The 19,672-nt window shown below is 34.1% G+C and overlaps 1 protein-coding gene across 3 annotated transcripts in view; it reads left to right on the forward strand.

Annotated features, from left to right (window-relative positions):
- ANGPT1 (angiopoietin 1) overlaps positions 1-19,672 on the forward strand; it is a gene marked incomplete at both ends in the record, with an annotated part of 219,823 nt that overhangs the window by 146,078 nt on the left and 54,073 nt on the right. For 2 of the 3 annotated variants that reach the window (XM_084230409.1, XM_084230410.1), the window contains one exon: positions 9,664-9,896. In XM_084230409.1, the coding sequence (XP_084086535.1) occupies positions 9,664-9,896 (233 nt within the window). The remainder of the gene's footprint in view (positions 1-9,663; positions 9,897-19,672) is intronic. The other variant, XM_084230411.1, reaches the window with a different exon arrangement.

The raw sequence follows: 19,672 nt of genomic DNA on the forward strand, positions 1-19,672 counted from the left end.
AATCTCCAGTGCAGACATGCCTTTGGAATTTTTCCTTCATTTAATTCCAGTGTCTGAGGAAAATTCAAGTTTTCTTACATATGTGATTCATACCATTTACTGCTAGTAATATCTATTTCATAATTGTAGCATCTCCCTTTTCCAACAAAACAGTATTTCACAATGAATTCAGGGATTTAGATTTTAATCTGGATTCATTTATGTACTCATGCTGACAAAAACTTACCTGCATCCTTTTCTCCTCTCTGCACCCCTAACATTTTTTGTTTTTTTGTTTTTTACACCTACCGTTTTTGATCCTCAAGTGTGACCTATATCACTTTGGTTTTGTCATGTATTTTTTTTTAAATCAATGTTCTGGGCATCTTCTGGCATTGCCATATCTCTCTGACATAGTTTCCATCTGTCTTCCTGTTGAAGGACCAGGTGTGTCTAATGGAGTGTTGCTGGTACATACATTCTTAAGCCAGGCATATTTTTTCATGAATTACTTAGAAAAAAGTGTTTTTCTTTTTGCAAGCCAAAAATATTCATTTGTGATACACAGCATACTTTCCCTATTCTCTGTGTTTTCATTGTTTATTTTCATTTGTGAGATGGAATTAGAGGAACTCTGCCAAACACTTTCTAGAACAACAAAGTAATGTGCCTGCCCACCATTTAAGTGAATAGAAGGTCAAAGACAAGCATGAAACTGTTTGTATATATTAAAAATAATTTATTGATCATCCCTACCTATTCCTTAAATGAATCTTAATCCTCCAAATGCAATGAGAAACTGTTTTTACAATGAGGCATCTCTGAAACATAGGAACAAGATGCCTTGAGTCAGCCAGGTCTGGTTTGGATCAGCTAATACACTTTGCAAAGGGGATTATCTAAATTAAGCTTTGCTTCCTCCCCAAGGAATGTCAGGGGTTGTGTCTGAGTATGTGTACCAGCTTTGTGTATGATGGGGCCTCAGCTGCCAAGTCAGTGAGCTGGCCCTTAGGAGGGTCCACCACTTCTTTGGCAGAACGAGAAATATTTTATGGACAGGATTATACTACACAATCATGCTGAGAGGTCCTGCTGATTTACATCCTGACAAATTAAATGCATCACTAGTAGGGTTGAAAATGGATTTTTGGCCTCATTAAATTCACTTATTTATTCCCTAAGTGTCCAGGCACAAAGCTGAAATAGGATTAGAAACATTTTCTCTACTGTTTGTTTTCTTAACAAACTCCAAGATGCTTCCACTGTGCTTTCTTTAGGAAATTATTTTCTTTTATTTGTTGTTTTCTAATCTCCAGACATTATTTTGTTTCTTACCTTAAGGAAACAACAATTGGAAGTAAGTGACCCATATTATTTGAAATTGCATAACCAAGAACTCAAGAACTGGGAGACATTAATATTTTCCTTGCACGTAAGGGGTTGGTATGACTCCAAAGTAGGACATGACATTGTCCTGCTTCTTCTAATCAAAACAATAAGGAAGAAGAAAACAGAGAAAGATGTCATAATGCAAATTCCTTCAGCCAAACCAAATATGTAACTGGATTTTTTTTGGGTCTAATCGTTTGGTCAAGTGACCAAATTTTAGGATACCTGCCCATCTCTGACTTAACCCCAAATCTTCCAAGGTGGAAGTACAGTCAGGCAAAAAACGATACTTCATCAAAATTTCTGCCTCACCATAGTGTGCAAAAAGGGGTATCTGTACCCCATGTCTATGAAGGTGAAAGCACTTGACTTGGGCTTTCTTGATCCTTGTGTTGAATATGCAGAAAAATGATTTGGGAAATCTTCAATAAGACATTTCAGAGTGAAGTGAAAATAGACATGTGATAGCATAGTTTCAGCAAATACTATCTATTATTAGTTATTAATATCAGTTATGAATGTGTGTACAAGATGCTTTATATATTCTACTGGTGTCCTCCATCTAATCTTGCATGCTCACTACTATTATGCCCATTTTAGATATAAAGAAACTAATGTTGAAAGAGGTGAAGTAATTTTCCCAGGACAAAAACCTAGTGTATGGCAAGATCTGGAGTTCAAATCCATGATGATTCTCTGTCTTAATTATTATAAAAATATTTTTTCAACATGATGCAGTCTCAAGATTAATTGATGCTGTTGTCAATTTATCCTCTAAATGCAAACAAATATAAAATTAAAGAAAGGTTTAGGTCAGTAGGTTTTGGTCTATCTCTGTATAGATCATTATTTATTCCTCCTAATACTGGAGCAGGAAATATAAACTATTTATTTTACCTTGGGAATTTACTGAGCTTGTTTGGCAGGCCTCATCTGTCTTCCAGCTAGATTATAAGGGGAGTGATTACGTTAATTTTAAGTGATTGAAGCATATGTAATTTTAAAATATCAAATTATGCCTGCAAATAAACTATTGCAGTGGCAAAATTAAGCATTGAATTTTAATACTTAATATGTCTAGAGAAATGAAAAGCAAAATCATGGTCTTTTTAATTAAAGCTATGCTCCATTTGATAAGTTCTTTACAAAATACTCAAGTAAAATCTTGCTAATTTCTAGCATTATATTAGGTTGAATTACATTAAGTTTATATATCAGAGATCAAGGAAAAGTATTTGAATTTTTTGCTACCGCAGTTTATAATTTATAAGAGGAGCATGCTCAGCACTGATAGAATAAGACATATTTTTGTTCTCTCATGTTTAAAAAAATTGATTTTATGGCACATAGCATTTTCTTTCATTTGAATTTCATTAATCTTTGTAGTTTAGCATATGACAGAATTTTGAATCAAATTGGAATCCAAGGGCCATCATCTTTTTTTTCCTTCTTCTCCATAACTCACCCATCATTGTTGATGCTATCAATTCCATCTCCTAAATATTTTTTAACGCTGTTCTTTCTCTTTCCACTGACTATGTCTTTCACCAAACTCCCATTAATTCTTGTCTCAGTCATTGCATTGACTGTGCCTTAATATTCCTCTCAAACCTATTATTTACAACACTGCTAGTCTTTCTAAAATGCAAGTATTCAGAGTATTTTTCTCTTTTGTTTTAGTCCCCTCCCCAAATGCTAACTCTCCCCAACTTTTTAATCTCTAGATAACATCTGCCCAGCCCCCTAATGATTTCTGTAACTGAAGGAAGTTCAAATTCTTTAGGATAAAACACAGCCCCATGGCCATTATAATCCTAATTATTTAAACTTCCTTCCACAAATCTTCTTATATTTTAGAAAGAATGGTCTAATAGCTAAGACATGATGTCAGAGACTGGACCGCCTGGGTTTTACTTTCTCTTGATCTCTGCTATAGCCAAATCCACCATGTGTTATTTGTGCAATTTTAGGCAAGTTACTCTATGCTTTATTTTCCTAATTTTGATATAGGGATGATGGTGATAGCAGTGCTTTGAGTACATGTGAGGGTTAACTGAGTTAATGCATATAATACACTGAAAACAGTACCTGACCTACATGTTTAATCATGCTAATTGTTAGTATCACACTGAACACATATGTTATTTCAGACATGTTTAATGTTTCCTTTGTCTAGAATGTCCTCTCATTCCTTGTTTAACTCACAAACTCCTATCCACCCCTCAGAACTTACTGCAGATGTCACCTTCTCCAGGAACCCTTCTCTAACTCTGTCAGAACGATTTTCTCATTGCAGCATATATGATAACATTATATTTTGTTTTTCTTCCCCATCTTTTTAATTACCTTATTATCTCAAAGTGTGTGTGTGTGTGTGTTCTACTATTAGGTGGTGACTATCTGAAACACATAGATTGTTTTATTTATCTTTGTCTTCATACTCTCAGGCAAAATTCTCTACATATAGTATAGATAGTATTAAATGCTTTTTGAAGATTGAATGAATGATGAATTGGCAAATGTCCCAGTAACTCAATCTCAACAAATGTCATTTATTTATACATACATACACAACTTAAAAAAAAATCGCATAGTTTACATTAAATACTGTAAATATATTAATTGTTCTTAATATAAATAACATAGAGATAGTGTTTGTACTACTATTTCAGCTCCACACATATAAATAAATGGCAACCAAAGTCACTGGTCTACATTCTAAAATTCACTAATACAGCCCAACTTTCAATCCCTAGGCAACATTTCTCCAAGCCACATCTCCTTGGTTAATTAAAAAAAAAAATAACCTAAACATTAAATTATATAATGATGTATACACTTGAAACTCAGTTCTTCATGCAATTTGCATTTTCCCCAAATGTACATGACTTTAAATTTCCCGAATACTTGCTGTGAATCTTGTCTACCTGAGAGATTTCTACTTGTTAGATTGTATGTCTTTTAATGACCACTTGCATTTCTGTTTTTGTGCCTAGCTTATTCTTTTATACTGCTCATTTTACTATTAAATGGTTTATCTTTGATTTATTAATTCCTATAAGCTCTTTAATGGATGCTAAAACTTTGCAATTTTATATATTGCAAATATTTTCTGTCATTTATTGTTCAGCTTATTTTTAATAGAAGTATTATATTTTTTGTCATGAAGTGTATCAATATTTTTTCTTCTTGATTTTTGGCTTCCATTACATATTTTGCTTATTCTTATTTACTCCAAATTTTAAGAAGTTAATTTGCCAATGTTTATTTATGTTTCTGCTCCAAATATGAGTTACGCTTAACTTCATATTTTGAGAGTAATTTGTGTTCAAATCAGAAACTTAAATCATAACTTTATCCTGATCTTACTATGCCATTCTTTGAATAGGAAAAAGTTATGTATATAAACCTATATTTACAACACATGTTGACATAACACATATTAAAAGTAATGAAAAAATTGAAACATCTGTAAGTAGGCTCAGTCACATTAAAATGAGATAGTTTCTATATTTTCAACATCTTCCTCCTTGTATGAAGGGCTATATTTATACACATAGAGCTTAGGCAACTGTCACCGTGTAAATTCATTGGCTGCTATGTTAAGAACTCTATTGTGGGAAACAATCTGAAAGGGAGAGCTTTTTCTGTGAAAGTTTCAAGATGTGTTCAATGATTTGAAATATTTCCAATAAGATATGTTGGAGGAGACAGACTGTGGAAATGAAGGGAAAAAGTCAACCAAAAACTTCAAATAGGGATTTGTATACACTCAACTAGAACCTTTTACTGAAGTTCAAGGCCTAGATTATTTTGTTTATTTTATTCTTCATTAAAGTGCACCTCTGCCTCAAACGAGAAGTTAAGTGCCAAAATTCTATGCATGTCTCTTCTCAAAGTGTTTCCAGAAAGATGGGAAACAGGAAGTATTAAGAATTCTGTGAGAAACTCTGTCTTTGGGATTTCTATCTCTCTCTCTCTCTATATATATATATATATATTAATATATATATTAATAGTAGGGTAAATGGTTTTCCAGCTTTTCTGCCCTCCCACTATTAGGATTGCCTGACCTGATGGTCTACCTGCAGTTGTTACATTGTTGTAAGCTGTGTTTACTTCTGTGGGCCATGGCTCAGTATTGAGATAGTCACCAACAGAAGCAGAAGCAGGAATAGAGGCAGGAGAAGAGAGAAAGGGAGAAAGAATCCTAGAGTGAAGACCTGCTGGGGGGTTGGGGGCCTGCCAGCCTCCTGGCCCCCCAGCATCCCTGCCTGTCATGTACCTGTTTGCTGCTCTACATGTAAAAGCTCAATAAAAGCCTGAGAAAGCCACCGAGGGCTCCAGGATTCCTCCTTTACCCATCTGTTCTGCTGGAATCATAAAACTTGTTCAGTGCCCTTCCCGCCACTACATATATACATATATATATATATATATATATGCAGAATATCATAAATTGTTGCTCTATGGAACACTGATCCTGAAAGATGCATCTTAATAATATTGTTTATTTAACATAGACTTTCCAAAACTTGACAATAGAACTCTGAACAATAACACCTGATAAAAAAATATACTGACTGCATCTTAGTGTTAGTTATGCATTTAAATCTAAGCTACATTTGTTGCTCAAGGCCAGTATTGGGGAAAATATTGCTATTTTGTCTACATAATTTTAGGACTCAGGCGTTATAGTGTCCTTCAGTAGTCTTCCTATGTAGAGTTCTCCATGATAGCTGAGCTGATCTTTCCCTTGACCTTTTTAGGGAATCTATTAAAGGGCCTATGAAAAGGTTAAATAACAAAAGGGCATATGATTAGTGTATGGAGTAAGAAAATTAAATTTAAAAGCACAGTGGTGAGCACAGACTGATCCTTAAGAAAATCTGTCTTCTGATTTAGAAAAAAAATTTGACTTGACAAGGAAATTTTGTTTTTAGATGTGATAAGAGATGGATAAAATGAAATATTGTGAAAGCAAACTCCCAAAATACGCAGATGGAGATCAGCAAGTTAATAAGGAGATATTCAGGTGATACCTTGATTTCTGGTAAAATGGTTGGGGAAAAAAAGGTTGATAATATACTAAATCAAAGAGATGAGACTAATTCTAGTTTTCACAGAAGTGAGATATGGACAGAGTTCTATTCTGACTGTTTAGAAGACGTAGTTTCAAATGTTAGGTCTGCACAGTGTCTGCTGGATTTTGAGAAAAGTATTTACATTATAACCTAAACACTGGGCATGGTAATGCCCATTGAGTCTATTACTATAGAAACCAAGAAAATAAGAGATTTTTTTAATGATGTACAACTATAACAATGTTATTAATAAGTCAGGGTACTATATGAATTTTTCTGGTAAGAACATTTGGGATTCAAACCATTTGGAAATTATAATGAGGAAGGACTGACTTCCCAAGTAGGCAAAAACCAAGGGATGAGATATAGCAAAGAAAAATGATTTTTGTGGGGAGCCAAATATGAAAAGAATATGGAAGTAAGGGGTGAGTGGTGTCAAGAGAAATGGAAGGTCAGCAAGAGATGAGTCTTGTCTGAAGTGTTATCATTCATGTTCCTTTACATTAATACATAAAGCTAATAGATAATTACATGAGTACAAAAGTTATTAAAGGAGCACCAAGTGAATTAATAAGATGGGAAAATGACTGGAAGAGAAAATTAACTGGTAATAAATGCCATTAGGAAACAATATGGCATGTTTCCAATTTTCTTGTTATTTTCATGCATATTATTTGAATTTCTAAATCTTTTGAGGTGTTTGTGATGCAGGGTAGTCTTTTTTTTTTTAAAGATTTATTTATTCATTTACACAAGAACCGGGGTACAGGACAGATGTGCGGGAGGGTGAAAGGTATCACCAGAGACAGAACAGGAAGACTGGTGAAATACACTGCTGAGGGGAGCAGCAGGCGCGACAGGAGAGGTCTGCTGTACCATGTGGGACCCTCACCGGCTGGCTGGGATCGAACCAGTGCTGTAGAGGCTGCGGACAGCTTCACAGTGCGGTGCTCAACTGCCTGCACCACCAGGGGAGGCCCTAAGTGTAGTCTTATTTCCATGAGCAGTTCCTTCTTTACTTGACATAAATAACTACTCTTAGATAACAGACCATGTTGATACTTTTGACACCTGGTAGTTATCGTGCATTTAAGGTTGTTTAGTGAATATGAAAATCATACAATATCAAAACTTTGTAACATAATAAGTAAGTTATTCCTTATACTCAGGAAATGCAGGCTTGTTCTTCCGCATGTTAGTGTCCAGAATTTTTTACTTTGGCACCACAATGTCTTTCATGAACTTTGCATCATAACTCTTTCCAAATTATCCTGACAAACAAAATGAACAAAACCCCTTTATTGACATCTGAGATAGATCTTTAAGTATATGTCCTCTGAACAAGGAATACATCAAAAATGGAAAGTAGAAAGCATCAATGCAAAAAGTTTACTGACTAATTTATGGCCATCTTACAACTGATCATTACTCCAGAGTTAGACACAAAAAAAATCAAAAGTAAACTGGGGATGAGCTAGAGCATCATTATTAATGCTCAAACTGAAGGTCAGAAATTCATAGCTATGAAGAATCTCTCCTCCTACAACCACAACAAATACACTGATCACTTAACCAGTAGGTGGGATGATTTTGTTAACCAATACAGAAGGTTTTTCAGTTTTGTTTTGCCGGATTTTTATCACTAACTTTGAAATACTAAATGATGATGAATTGTACCTACTCCTTAACAGATACTGCCTTTTTGTCTTAACTTCCTTGCCTAAGTTTTCCATTTCTAATTTTTTAAAAAACAATTTAAATGACAGTCACATTTTTTAAATTACTACACCCAACGTCCATATAAACTGATTGTTTTATGAACAGTCCAGGGCAGCACTGCTTTTACTGTTGAAGGAAAGCAACTGAAAAGAGAGGAGTGGCTTTTCTTATCTTGCAGAAGTCACAGAGCTGCCTCTAATGGGTCTCAATGTGAATTTTTCATCTGTGAATCTGGGCATGCTACCAAAAGTGTTGTAAATTGGTGGTGTCTTATAATGTAGAAGCTTTCTGGTATTTTTCATGCTTGTTTCAGCAGGCAACATTTCTACCATTTGCTGGGTCACAGACTCTTGGGGGCAGGTTTTTTAGAGAGATCTGGAATGCCCATGAGCAATTCCCTTTGCTCTTCTTAATCCATGAAAAGGACGGATATCCCAGCTTTTCCCCAGTACATGGAGTTAGAAACTATGGCTTTTCAAACATGTTCTCTTTATAATTTAAGCATTAAGTTTAAAACACTCCCCAACGTTCTCTTTTTGAAAACTTAGGGGAATGATTGAATGAATGTTATGTTTCTTGACAGTAAATTAAGTGCCCAAACCTGTATGTTATATTTGAATGTTAACTTGTAAACCAAGAACAGGTTGAACCTTCTGACAGAACTGATAAAACTGAATAAGGTTTTACTCTGAGGAATACTAGTATAATACATACTATAAACTATAAATGCTTTTTATTCCAAATCAGCTGCTAGAGTGTTCTGCATTCCCTAGCATCTTTAATATGCAATAATATGCAAGGGGAGTATGTCCCAGAGCAGGAAGGTGCTTGGATGAAGACTGCATCAACCTCAGTTGAAACAAAGCACCCCAAGTCCTTTTGTAAGACCATTTTCAACCACCTAATGTAGTCTCTGTTCTCAGAACCATTTATCCAGTGGTTTGGGAAATTGTCATGCCTTTATGCTTCCTCCTGAAGCACAAATTGAGAGATAAACTGGTGGTTATCATACCACACCAGGTATCAGAAGTCCTAAGAAACTTAACTCATTGTGACTTTCCATAACTTCCTGGTCCTGTAATTTCTGCATCAATGCATTATTCCCTGACACCAGAGAACTTTTTTGAAATTTAATCACTGTTAATGTTTTGAGAATCCCAAATGAATGAAGCAAAGGAAATAAAAAATAGTCCCATGTTTTGTTCATACTTTTCTCCTCATGTGTTTTCTCATTGAACCCATTTCCTTAGGATGCAACATTGGAAATAAATATTTAGGAAACAAACGTTACTCTGTCAAGCGATTGAATGATTCTTCATTTGTCATGCTATATGTATAACTCCTATGCATGTTCTTGAATTGCTCTTAAAAAATATTTCCATGGTGAAATATCTAACTAAAATTTCTTCCTTTAAATAAATTCAGAAAGAGTTGAATCTCATTTTTTTGTCTAACATTTTTGAAACTAAATCTTATCTTCACTTCCTTATAGTTTATTAGAACATAAAATCTTAGAAATGGAGGGAAAGCACAAGGAAGAGCTGGACACCTTAAAAGAAGAGAAAGAGAACCTTCAAGGCTTGGTTACTCGTCAAGCATATATAATCCAGGAACTGGAGAAACAGTTGAACAGAGCCACCAACAACAACAGTGTCCTTCAGAAGCAACAGTTGGAGCTGATGGACACAGTGCATAACCTTGTCAACCTCTGCACTAAAGAAGGTGGTAAGAATTTCTTCCTCACATTGGCATCATAAATATTTTATTTAACATATTTTATTTTATTAAAGTAAATATCCAATAAAATTTTCTGCGTTACATTGATTGCTGTGTAAAAGCAGAAAAGAGATTTCTTCTTAGAAGCATTTCATGAAATATGCAGTGACTTTTTTATGATTTTAACTTAAAGAGAATGTAATTGAATTGGTGAATATATAGTATCTTTCTAAAAGAGCTTCAAGTTTCTTCTTTCTTGTTATTTTTAACCTTAGATAAAATCTACAATACTGCCATGGCCAAATACTTGATATTATTGTGTTGAGCACTTAACTATATCAAACAGAATTTAGCCAATGTTAAAGAGTCATTCAGAGAGTTGGAGAGAGTTTCAGAAGGGTTCCCATTTTAAAACTAATAATAGCTTTTTTTCTTTTATAGAGAAGGAAAGAATGAGTTGCTTACAGGAAAAAGTGAAAATAGATGTTCCCAATAACTAGTATAAAGAATCTGTTTTGAAAAGTATTTCTTAAGATCACTTATGATTAGTCCAATGTGAAGAAAACCAACTAGGGTATCTAAAGCACATTTATTTTGGGGTGTCTGTGAGAGTGGACATATACATTTTTAACATGACTAGTATGTCTGGAACCACTTAACCATTGGAAATATTGCAGACCTGTGTCTCTTTAGAAAATATCCATCCGTCTATCCATCAACCTGACAATTACTGAGTGAGTGCCTCTGTGTGCACTTGTCCACTTAGCAGAACCTCTCTTGAGCCTCAGGAGAACTCTTCAGTTTGGAACTTAAGGTCATCTTCTGTAGTTGTGCTCTCTTATCTTTCTTCCTGAGTGAGGATAGAATGGTAAGTGGCGATGAGTGAAAGAACACCACATACATCTGAAAGTTGCGATTGTCATTTCACTGTGGCTTATGGGAGACCATTCATGAGTTGGTTGGGTCAGTATGCATATGTAATAGACATAACGTGGAGGCTCCTTTAATGTAATAGTGGACTTGAACAATATGAAAAATTATCTCAATTCCATACTTTCATGTACAGATATGAAAACAGAGGATAATTCCGTATTATCTTGTTTTAAAGACATTTCACATTTCTCTATTACACTCCATTACCTTGAATTATATCTTCTTTAGATAGTCTAAACAAGCTCTTAATATAATTTGTAAAGAATATTTTTTTAAACAGTGAGTTCCCAGAGCTCCATTTGGGCGTGCTCAAAAATGTGATTGGGAAGGAAAAAACCTGCTAATCAGTCAGAGTCTGCCAAAACCTTGAGTTAGAGTCCACTGGAAGGAAAGCGTGGTAGGATTTTGCCAGAGAATTTTAATAGAGCTCATGAGTATTTAGAAATTAAGTACTAGTATGAGACATATCTATTCTCATATTGAACTGAATACATTTGGGGAAAGATTGAAAACATATTTTTCTTATCATCCTGAGACTTGCAGCACATGGAGTTGAGTAGTACTTTTTTTTTCGTGATGTTAGAAATATCAAGCCCTGGTGATTCTCACAGAGCTCATATGTCTGCCTACTTATCATAATTTCACTTCTTTTCTAAGTATTTGTCTAATAAATATGTCTTTAAAATTTTTAGGGGAGTGACTTCAAAATTAAAATTCCTGGCTAGGTTTGGAGTTTGGGTGTAACATCAAGCAACCAGTATCTGTTCAAGTAAAGAAATATTTTTTGAACTGTTCTGATGGCAATCCTGGTTGATTCTACCCATAATATCTATGAAGCATATTAAAAAAAAAGACTCTCTGTTCTATGATATAGAATGTGCAAAAAGAAAAAAAAAAGAGACAGAAATTGTCTAATACTGCATGCCTCTAGATACTTATTTTCTTTTTAATGATACAATTCTAAAATAAAACCTAACTTAACTATACATTAGTAGATCAAATAAAAACCCACTAGCTTATATTCTAATGAGTCAGTACTCTCTTGTCCATAGATGTTATTTGATTTTTTGTTAATATTTGGATTCTTTAATCCCACAGTTAAGTATTTTCACTAGATTTTTGATCATGAAAGGATTCATAAGACACAAACATGGAGTGTAGATCTGACTAAGGTTTCCATAAAAGTTTTAATTCTTTGCATGTCTTCATTTTCACTTAAGCCATAGTCTGTAATGATGAAATATTTAAATTTTTGAATGACTAATAGCATAATAATGGATTAAATATCAACTGTTTAAATAAACTTTTATTTTCTAATTCTAAAACACCATAAATAAAAATTCATTTATTACATGATTTTTTTTAAATCACAGGATTGTGTGTAAATATTCTTTTTTAAATGCAAAAAAAAAATTCATTGACTTAAAGGTCCTCTGGTTCCAACTTGCTCTCGTCATGTATGGAGACAACCCATAATACTGAAGGAAAAGAGAAGAACATTCTAGATAGCATTCTTTGTCATTGGCAACTATTTAACCTTTATAAAACTGTTTTATTATTTATAAGACTGGATAATTATGTATACTTCACAGTGATAGGGAAAAATTAAATAGATACTACTTATAAAAACAAATAGCACATGATATAATTGACTCTTTGAACTTTAGTTCTTTCCTTCTCCTTCAAGTGACAAGATTTTATTAAACATATTTATTAAGTGCTATCTATATATAAGCAAATTTTTTTCTCATGGAAAATGCATGAATACAGTGCCCTAGTGTGTCTATTGACAGTTATCAAGTTCTTTTAACCTCAGTTTTCTTGTCTCTAAAATGGAGTAATACTTACTTGATGAGATGACAGTAAAACATACAAGAGGTTTACATAAAACACATAGTATCTCTGCCTAGTCATTAAAACTGCCATAAAAAGTCATTTATTTTTATGTTTTTTAAAGTATAACTTACTAAAAGTACATGATAAAAGAACTCCTAGGAAGTGTTGGCTATAAATTTACCATTTCCCAAAACATCTGTTTGGTCCAGAACTATAAATCTATTATTGACCATAGGGAGTAATATTTTTTGTTTCATAAAACTTTTCCTACTTAAAAAAAAATCTATGTCGTAAGATACATTTATGTTAAGTAGAATTAATAAACACATTTTCTGAAATAATTCGCCAACCCTTTTTCTTGTTCCAAACAGGCAATAGTGGTGTCTTAGGCAAATACTCATTTCATACTAAATTGTATCCATTTGGCTTCTGGGTAACACATTTATTTTTGTTTGACCTTTGTCTGCAAATATTTGGTCACATTTATTCTTAGAAACATTACCCACTAAAGAAATATTGCCCTCAGTGTTATCATAGTGTCAAAGCTTAGTGGATTGCTTCATGCTTTTGGCAATTTACAGTTATTACTGAAATTAAATAGTTTGCATTGATAATACCATGGAAACAAAATTTAGAATTCTTTGGGGGAGGATAATCAGGTACCCTGACTATTAAATATGCACCAGTCATCTTCATTCAGAGGTGATTAAAACATCATCACATACATTGAACACACATGAGGCAAACATCCTATTATGTAATCAAGAATTTAATTACTGGGCCTCCCCAGTGGCGCAGACAGTTGAGCGCAGCGCTGTGAAGCTGTCCGCAGCCTCTGCAGCACAGGTTCCATTCCCGGCTGGCAGGGGAGATATCCACATGGTGCAGCAGACCTCTCCTGTCGTGCCCGCAGCTACCCTCAGCAGTGTATTTCGGTCCATCTGCCTGTTCTGTTCCCCACTCTGTCTCTGGTGAATCATCTCACTCTCCTGTGCCTCTGGCCTGTACCCCAGTTCTTGTATAAAAATAAATAGAGCTGCTTGTCTCACTGTCAAAATCAGCTCAGAGTATAATCATGCTTTACCAGCATATGATTTGTAAATATCTCCATTCATAAAAAAAATGTTGCATGATAACTGTTTTGTTTCAGATTCTCTTATAGCATATAAGACTATTAATCCATTTTTATTTAATAAATATTTGCTGAGTTCCTGTAATATGCCAGGTACTGTTCCATCTACTGGGAAAAGTGAAATGATGTAATTCAGTTGCTAGCTTTCAAAAAATCTAGAGTTTGGTCCCAAAATCCAAGAGACACATAATTTCTTGTTATATTCTGTATATTTATGGTATATTCTATATTTGTTTGCTAGATGTGAAGCCAGAGTACCAGGGTAGTCTGCAAAGCACACAGAAGGAATATTAAAATCATGGCAGAGACAAAAGGATGAAGGCAGAATATAGCATCTGCAGAGTCTTAAGGATTTTGTTGAATGATTATTGTAATTTCCAGGAGTCATGAAATAGGATGGCTGGTGGGAAGGGATGTAGAGGGTTTACCTAGATACATAGCCTACATCTTAGAATCCAAGGCAGGAGAAGAGTGAAAAATGAGGTTAAAGAGGTAAACAGAGAGAACAAGGAAACTGCATTTTATCCCTGAAAGCAGTAAGCAGTCACTGTCAATATAAATGGGCAGTGTTGACAATTGCATTCCAGAATAATGACTTCAGTCAAAAAATGTATCGAAAAGTTGACAAGCTTGAAATTAACAGGACCAAATATGTATTTTTGTCATTATTAAACCATTAGCAAATATGTAGTGCATATACAGTCTAGTAGTCTGAGATCTTTGCATATGTTAAACCATTTAATTCTAATAACAATTTTACAAGCTAGGTGCCATTATTAACCTTATATGACAGATAAAGGAACTTAACACAGAGAGGTAAGTAATTCCCAAATGTCACACTACTAGCGAATGAGCAAGGTGAAATTTGAGCATACAGAATCTGAGTATGGAGTCTGAATATTACCCACTGGACTAATTTGGGGAAGGAAGGTTTGGTTCTCATCAGATTAGTCACTGAGATTTCCTAGGAAAAAAATCATGAGGTCCAATTAAATAGTGGCAAATGGACGGGCAGATAGAAGGGACATTTGTGAACTGAGAATAATTAGAATCGATAAGAAATACTGACTTAACAGAGGTAGAGTCATATATAACTTTGAAGTTTCTGGATTGAGTAACTGAGGGAATGTTGATGACATTCCGTAAAATCAGCAACACATGAGGAGAAACAGGTTTAAGAGGGAAAGATAATGAGCTTAGTTTGGGGTATTTGACAGTGGTAACTGTGGGATAATTAGATTCTGAAAGGCAGAGAAATAGAAATCTGGACTTCAGGAGGAAAACTACAGATGACTGTATAGATTGATTCGTCCTTTGAATATAACTTGGATTCAAAGCCATACTGCAAATGAAATCATTGAAGGTGCATATAAAGCAAGACTCAAACATTTGAGGGGTCATAGATCTATTTGAGAGTCTGATTAAAACCAGGAAATTATTCCTTCCTACTTAATGCACACACCCAGCCACAAGTTTACGACCAGTTTCAGAGAATTTGGATAGTAAGATTATGAACCCACATAAGAATAATAAGAATGCAAAATCAAAGACAGGAACTTGTGAGTTCTTTAAAGGAGAGATGAAAAGGAAAACAGAATTTGTGTGTTGGGGGGGGGGAACCAGTAACAAGCAGTGTTATGAAAAGGATCATTATTATGGTCTTATTTTTAGTGGCAGAGAAGCAGAAGTTCAAGTTTTAAAAAACAGAATGAAAATTAAATTTTGGACCTGTGATATGACCATCTGAGGGAGAGTTTAGTTTAAGTATATGGCTTCATTATATAGTTTGAGGATTGAAATGAGCAAGGGAAAGTAAAAGCAGAAAGTACTTTTTATACCCTTACAAGAAACTTAAATGTGAAGGAAGAGGTGACAGTTTTGGGATGGGAGGAACACAGAATAGAAAGAAATAAAAGAAATTTCAAAAGGAATACCAAGAAACATCAATATGTTTATATACTTTGTTTCCTAATATGAAGAGCAAATTCCAACTCAAAAGGAGCTTTTCATGAAGCTCATTTTTAAAACTTCTTTCACATCATTTGAAAGACATAATGACTGATATTGCAAATTTTTAAATGATTTAAATTATTTGGTTTAAAGTGTCTTTCCCAGAGGCTGATTGCAGTGGTATGGAACATTTGATCATTATTTTCAGTCCCCTGGTCTTCTGAAAAGGGGAAATGAGGCATTTGCTTCCTTCCCAGTGCTGAGGAGACATTTGGCTCTGTTCTCAGAATAATTCTACCATCTGAAAGGAATTTACCTCCTGTGCAGTGTCTATTGAGTTTGTGAAGTAAATCATTCAGTCAAGGGATGAGATAGTTTGAACTCCTGCAAGTCCCTTGAGTTAAGAATGACTCTAAAAACATCACAAGCTATGGGAGGAAATTAAAACGTTTTGAATGTCATTCATATAAACATTGATAAAAATAGAAAATATAATTTTCATTGACTGATTAAAATATTTGGTTCCTCGTTGACTACTTGTAATGCACGATTTAACATTAGGTAGAGAGAGAAAGAAAAATACAGCCAGTCATCTGCTAAACACTATGGCAAGCACTTGTCCCCATTTAATGAGGGAAATGCTTTATCTTGACAGAAAATTATATGTCAAACATTTACAATTTCCTTAAAATGAACCATACTTTCTAGCACTTCCCTTCATAAAATCCAATGGTTTAAGGAGAAAGTGACTGTTTATTTTTGGAAATGGTATATTTCTCCTTTTTGATGGAGCATGTTATCTGTCTTTTGAAAAGTTGTAATTTCTGTAAAAAGAATTGTGTGAATAGCAGATAGCCAAGCTAATGATAACAAAATAAAAAATAATACAATTCTTGACCTCTCCCATGAACTATTTCTAAACCACATCTTTTGGGGAAATTTGAAATTTTGTGGTTGATTCTTTTTTTTTTTTTTTGAGTTAGAGTTTCTACTTTAGAAACTTGACTATCTGTTATAGATATCTCTTAGTTCCAGCTGTGCCTAGGAGTTATCAGGATGAAAGGCCACACACAAAATGTGTTGCCTTGATTTTCCAACAATAACTATGACCAGACAAAAAAAGCACAAAATATTTTCAACAGAATTTCAACTCACTTGTTTCCTGTATTCACCCATAACCACGTCAAATTCAACAGGTACTTTCTAACTCCAGGCATGTAATGGGGCAGTGGACACTAGTTACAGATAATCTCTCTGTGCTTAGACAGAAAACACCTAAAATTATGCATAAAATAAGAAAAACCATTTTATTAACAGCATTCTGCATGTATGCATTACATCAACCATAGAGTAAACCCTCATGAAATTTCTTGTGCTTTCAGAAAGGAAAAAAGAGAAATAAAACTAGAGAGATGTTGCAACTATTCAGTTAGTCTTAGATACATATAAACAATATATTGATAGTTCACGTAGGATTTTTTTAAAAGTCAATAGCAAAGAAACTTTAAGACTATTGATGAAACAAAAATTTAGCTTTTATTGCAAGCCCATCATTAAAAAATACCAACATCATAACTACTTTTTAAGTACACTGAAATCTCATTCTACTACTCTCTGGGTGTTCACTTCCTGAATGGCACCATCTTCTATGAGCATCGGTGTTAATATATGACCTACCAAGAATAACCTACATTTTTAATGACTTATGATGAAGTTAAATTATTAAATGTAATATAAATTAAATCAAACCTCTCATTTTGCATATGCAACAAATCTTTGCACAAATCCAATTATTTTTAGGTGTGTATATTCATTCCATTTTCACAACCAGGGTGAATTCCTTTAGAACAGTGAGTTTGAACTTTGAACTTTTAAGTGGAGATCTGGTACTAAAAGGAAGGTTTTGCCTCATGAACAAATCTATATATAGACAAATAAGTCAAATCTCAACCATAATAAAGCTAACCCATGTCTGTAGAACTAGAACTTAGATTGAGATTGTCTCCTCACCAAGTGTCTGGAAGTGGCTATGTCATATGCCAGCTAGAGGGCAGGGCATGGTGGTCTAGAAGGAGTGGGGGACAGGACATTAAGCTCTAGTCCTAGTGTTGTAGCCAGGTTGCCAAACATTGAAATACCACACACCTTAGGATTTGCCTGGTGTCCTAAACTAATTACACTGCCACCTATCAATCATTCCATATTTTCTATTAGTTTTGTATCACTTTAATGACTGAAGAAACCTGAAGTTCAGAGTAGAACACCAGCCCTGTTCAAGTACTGCTCTTTCACCATAAGAGTAAGAATCTAAGTGACTTACCTATAGTGACAGTCTACCTCTATATAAAACTTCAAAGTGAAGTGGGTTTTGGGTTTTTTTTGTTGTTCAATTTTCAAAAGCATCTGGTAACTGCTTTCTGTCTTTATAGCATTGCCCAAGGTTTTCATTCCATTTTTAATGACTTTTGCTGAAAACAATTATTTGTGTGCCTGTAATGGGGCACAAAAATTGCCCTTTAAGCTTTCCCAAATGCATGGGAAATCTTTTGCTCAAAATCAGTATATCCTAGTCAGGACCAAAACATTATGTTGGCAATTAACACACATGAAACATGTGAAATATCTTTGTAATGTTATGACATCCTGAACAAATGGCCAGGGTCATATAACTTTCATAACTGCCCATCAGTGCACCCAAAGGAAAAACACAGATATTAATTTTATGAAAAATAAATGATCACTCAATCAAATAAAGTTGTGTGTAAATCCATTTTCAACTTTTAGTCAATTTTTTTTTTCATTCTTGGTTCCTTAAGTGTAGTGCCTATTATATAAACGTTCAGTCATTTCACACAAGAGGGGCATTAGAAGATTAAATACATGAGTCAAGTAGAATTATATAGAGTTGCTTGATGTTTGATCATTCTACACTAAAAATAAGTACCATAAAACTGACAATATACCTATAACTTGGGGTATTTTGTATGTTTATGTGGATTTAGCAGTTTGCATACAGTCTGCATATATCTTCAGTATTTCAAATGGACAGAACTACAGTTATCCATAATGGGAACTATATTTTCTAGATAATTAAATCATAGCTCTTTAAGTAGTGAAATTTTAAGAAAATTAAGAAATATTATGCTGATAAATGTCCTACAGTTTTCTCTCCTTTTTTCAAGAGAGGAATGAACAAAATTTAACTTTTAAGAATAATTGAATTCATTATTATAAGCATGACTTAATTTGCATCATAACACCATAATGCCTCTGGGAAAATAAATAATTTGTCCTTCATTTTATATACTGACAGGCTATCATTTTTAATTTTTGCCTCATTTTAAAAATTTATTGTCTTTCCCTCATGTTGTTAAATTTCTTGTCCACATGCTTGATTTTAGAAGATGAATGCAAACACACACTGATACATACACATACACACATATACCCACTCTCACCTACCATTCTTCCTCTAAACTTGTAGCTTCTGTAAAATAATCCCTGGACTGGGAGATCAAGTAATTAGACTTATGAGAATAACATGGAAATAAGTGGGGGTAAATTCTAGTCAACATGACTTTTTTTGTGTGGACATTATAAAATCTAGTATGGCTACTAAGTGACCTCTTACTTCCTGATCTCTTGTTAGCTTTTGAAATTGTGGGCCATAACTGTTTCACATTTCTACTGAGACTTCCCATAACGCTGCTAACTGTGACTATCTTCTATCCTCTTCTCAACATTTTTTCTTTCTTGTCATTTCTGCATCCTATCACTCTTCCATACTTCCTGCTTCCACAAGAAGAGCCTGTACCCATTCAGACTTAAGACCTGTCCAGATTCACCCAAGATCCTGGGTGTGACTTTGTCAACGGAGATATGTATTGCTGGTGATTCTGACAGATGACTAACTGGAGATCTATTTGGATTTGAC

This window comes from Talpa europaea, assembly GCF_964194135.1.
Source record: "Talpa europaea genome assembly, chromosome: 3".
NCBI classification, from domain to species: domain Eukaryota; kingdom Metazoa; phylum Chordata; class Mammalia; order Eulipotyphla; family Talpidae; genus Talpa; species Talpa europaea.